This window comes from Nanorana parkeri, unplaced genomic scaffold (genome assembly GCF_000935625.1).
Source record: "Nanorana parkeri isolate BGI_ZX_2015 unplaced genomic scaffold, ASM93562v1 scaffold368, whole genome shotgun sequence".
NCBI classification, from domain to species: domain Eukaryota; kingdom Metazoa; phylum Chordata; class Amphibia; order Anura; family Dicroglossidae; genus Nanorana; species Nanorana parkeri.
Window position 1 is genome coordinate 634,165 of NW_017306636.1, and position 4,681 is coordinate 638,845.

Below are 4,681 nucleotides of genomic sequence, written 5' to 3' on the forward strand. Positions count from 1 at the left end.
TATATATATATATATGGGATATTTCTGTTTTACAAGCCATTTTTTCTATGCTTTGCACCATAATAGAGAACCAATTATTAAAACCATTATCTTAAGATTGTATCCAGACCTTGTAATATTCATATACACATTACTGTAAAGATGTAATAAACCATCAGCATAAAGGGAATCTATACTGAAAGAAATATGGGGTTGGATTGCTGACTTCCCTCTAAGAACAGATGTTTCTTGGCTGTCTTTTGCTTTTTTTCTGAGTCACTAACCCAGTAAAAAAGCAAGCAGATTAAAGGGTAGAGTGAAGTCAGAATTCCTAAAAGGCATGCTTGTTCCTGATCTGTGTTTCAGAAAGTATTTAAACCAAATGATCAGCATTGAACCAAAAAAAAGTGAGCAATGACAGACTCGATATCATCTCAGCAAAATCGTTAATTTAAGGATGGGTATCAAGGTTGCCATGAACACTTACTTTTTTTTTTTAACTGCCTAAATAGTTTTTCTGTGGGAAAAGAGCGGTCGACTCTTCAGATTAATGCAAAGTAAAGAAGTAATTTATCACAGCATTAATTATGAATACCAAGTCTTTTTTTAAATAAAAAAATTATGTCACCTGCTTAATGGGGACTTCACAGATATGAAGCTACTATCACAGTTTATCCCACTCTTTTAAAGGTTTATTCAAGCAGGAGGTGGATAGCCTTCAGCTTTAAGGAAAAGTGAGTTCTTTTTTACTGGGATTTACTCTAGCTGCCTCAAAATCTTTCAGTGATTCATAAAACTGATGTAGTTTGGACAGTTCATTCGGTGTACATAAACTAGTTTACTTGGTATTTTAAGGAACTGCCAACAACATCACACAGAATACAGTCTCACATTGCCAGATGATTGCATTTCACGAGAAATGCAAAGGGTTTGAAAAAGGTGTCTGTTCCTAGTCTATTAGGAGAAATTACCCAGTATTTGTTTTTACTGTGTATATTTACTGCAGTGTTATGAAATCATCGCTTCCTTACTCCTTCAAAATACCCTCTACCAGCTGCACAAAAAGTCACAAATAGTAATTTCCACAGATATACACACAAAAACACATGCAAAAGTAGCTATAACCACAGGACCTCCTGATGGAAAGTGTCTTAAAAGAGAGATTATCCTCAATGGCTATAGCAATAAGCGATGTTCTGCAAGCCTGTACAACCAAATAGTTAATTGTTTAACTTTGTTGCAAAATACAGGAAAATAAAAATTCAATTGTTGCTGTTAACAAGAATAGTTCTACCTTCACATACTTTCAGTCATGAGGCTAGGCAGTCCTAAATGCCCCAGAGTAGTGAAAAGTCTCCTGTCAAGGTTTTACATTCTTTGCAAATACATTGTAATAAAATTAAATCAGTCAACTGTATTTTATTTAAAGGGAAACTCCACTTTAAAAAATTGTGAAAAATATATAAATACCATACATAATTGCTTTTCAAGCCTCTTTGTAACCTAAAGCTATTAAAAATGACCTTTCCATTGAAAGCTGCAACCGCTGTAATTTTCTAAAACTGTCAAAAAATTCAATGTAATATGGCGACCTGGAGGCATTCTGTACACAGTTTGCTTCTGTGATTGACTGATTTTGACAGACATATGCACTATACAAGAAACAAGTATAATTTTGGACATCTCTGCCAAAGGAATTTTATTTTGGGTAAGATACTCCCTAATTGTTAATTACTTCTCAAGGGAAGCAGACACTGCAACTTTCCTCATTACCACACAGAAAGTCCACTAGCTGATTATATGAACACTGGCCCTCCCATTCAGGGATCAGTTTAAAAATGGCATGCTGCAACAAACAGCTATTTCTTCAGAACAGAAAACGGTAGGAAACTGCAACAAAGTGTGTTTAAATCCTTGCAATGTACACTGATCACACAGGGAGGATTGATTTTTTTATCAACACTAAATACACTTCTATAGTAAATGCAATGGTATATTTCAGTAACAATGTTCTTCTCTAATATGATTATAAAAGCAAGGAAAAAAAATACAGTATCTTACAGGTGCCAATCAGAAATACCCATTCACTAGAATGATTTCACAACACTGAAGACTGAAGTCTGCCTGGTTAGCATAGGTGGTCGATATTGTTCTTACTTTTTAGGGAAATCTAGAACAAGTAATTGTGTAATTAATGTACAACATTATGGAGGTATAATATGTCTGCTGCCTTGATATTGTGCCCTTAATCACTTTTAATACCATATAATTAACTGTTAAATGAACCATATCTGACCTGTACATAAAAAGAGCAGGGAAGACATTATTTAAATCTATTGCATTGTCAGGAAATTGGCTTTTTGTTTCATGTTCTGTAGTTATCATGCTGAGAATGTTAGCACAGTATTATACATCCATTTTAGGTGCATTTCTGTTAGTAATGTTATTCTTTGTTTCAGCACCTACTAGATAAATGGAAGGGTAACCCTTAAAGTTTGGCTCTCCTTTAATAACTAAAAAGAGGAAAGCAGTTATGAAGATAAATGTGATATAACCCTTGACATTGTAACATCCTTATCCACACATAAAGCATACAGTATGTTTCTGTAACATTCAATTAACGCATAAGATAGAATACATACGTGGGGAGTCTGAAGTTATAATTTTTTTTTCTTCTGTCATCACGCGGCCTCCTGTTTGAACTTAACAAGAAATATAGGCATGTAAGTAACACATTCTGTTACAATTATGAAGTTACTTATCCTGAATATTTTATGACCGCTATTTTTTATCACAAGCCCCACAAGCCTGAATAGTAAAAAAAAAAAAAAATACTGATCTGGAATTATGTTTTTATCATTTCTATAACTACAGATGTTGTACCAATGGGGTGCCCAGGTTTAATGGAACCCCCATCCTTCCAGGAGGACCATAATCTGTAAATCTCTGACTACAGTGCCACATGCTGCCCTGGGATAATGGCAGTCAAGTCAAATATAGAAATAGTCTAAGAAATTCTATTAGACAGACTTCATCATCCCAAATGTGATAGAAGTTTCCAAATGTTGCACATAAGAGGGTTGGGCAGTGACAGATATGGAATATCCATTAAGCTGCATGTTTTCCATTATAAACTATTTAAGAACACTTACATGTACTGGTGTATATTATCATGCTGCTTAACAGTAAGGGCGCTATAAATAAATAAATAAAAGATGAGTGCATATCCAGCAGGATATATTTTTGAATTCTCCTGATTCTGAGATTGATCTGAATTGTTGTCAATTGCATTAGTCACTATGAAAATGTGCTTGTGCATATGAACACATCAATGGGCTTTGGGCTTGTGTCGATGGCATCAGTTTGATATCAGATTCAGGCACTTCTGTAATCATGCAAAATTGAATAACAGGTGCATCTGACCTGCAGTTGATCTCCTTTTGACTCGTATGGGAGTACAGAAGTGAACAAAAGCTCATTGACACAGGCCCCAAGAGAGATACAATGGATAATCCAGATTTGACAGATCACTTCTCCAAAACCAAGTGATTACCCTTCAAGTTAAAAGCAAAAACTGCATTATGTAATTCCTGTACGTCATATGTTAAGATTCTTTTAGCAAAAGTCTTGTAACAAATGTGTTATTTGAATTGTAGCAATATATTTACTAGGCAAAAAGTACAGGATCACTATAGAAGTGCGGAACCTTTTGTGATAGAGAGCCTAACCATTTATCAATGGACTTGATAGTAAATAGATATTAGGGATTTGTTTGACCAGTTGTGGCTCAGATAAACTTTTGAAAAAAAATCACCAACCTTATTTTTAAACTTTTGGACAGAGTGGGGGGAGGTTTAGAACATCTGTTGGTTTTTTTTGCTGTCTAAGACCCAGTTGGAGCGATTTCCTCCTAATTTCTGTCCGGGTGACAATTTTTTATACTGAAAATTATATGGGGGGAAAAGACAGTGGGGGCACTTTTATCTACTAGAAAAGAGTGTTTTTATTGATGTGTTGCTGTTGGGGATTTTGCCGTACATTACTCCTGTCTGAGGCTCTGTTGGGTGGATACCAGGACAAGAAAGGAGAGAAAATATCCACAATGTGGCCACAGAGAACAGAAAAACATATAAATATTCTAATCCTTCCTCCCACTATCCAAGGCTAGAACAATGGGGCTGGAGATACACTTTAAAGATCAACTCTAGGCAAAGGGAAGACAGTAACTAAACTACTAATACTATCCAGCAATCACTGTAATTTTTTTATTTTGATTGAAGTGTAACTTTAATACCCACAAAAGAATCAATTATAGTTTTACAATATGTCATATTGACAATTATAGGGCAAGTGTATTTAAGAAAACTGGTTAGCACGTCTGCCTTGAAGGGGTCCCTGGTTCGAATCCCAGTCAGCAAGGAGTTTGCATGTTCTCCCTGTGCTTGTGTGGGTTTCCTCCGGGGGCTCCAGTTTCATCCCACACTCCAAAGACATGCTGGAAGGTTAATTGGCTCCTGTCTAAATTGGCCCGCCTATGTATGCATGTAAGATAGGGACCTTAGATTGTAAGCTTCTTGAGGGCAGGGACTGATGTGAATGTGCAACTATGTAAAGCACTGCATAAAATTGTCAGCACTATATTAATACTTATAATAATAAATAAAAAAGTAATAAAATTGGTAAAAAAAGAATGTAATTGGTG

The 4,681-nt window shown here is 35.4% G+C and overlaps 1 protein-coding gene across 1 annotated transcript in view; it reads right to left on the minus strand.

Moving 5' to 3' along the window:
* The window catches only part of COL12A1 (collagen type XII alpha 1 chain), a 171,265-nt gene that overhangs the window by 142,694 nt on the left and 23,890 nt on the right, over positions 1–4,681 (minus strand). The window contains exon 9 of the mRNA XM_018558906.1: positions 2,622–2,681. Coding sequence (XP_018414408.1) covers positions 2,622–2,681 — 60 coding nt within the window. The remainder of the gene's footprint in view (positions 1–2,621; positions 2,682–4,681) is intronic.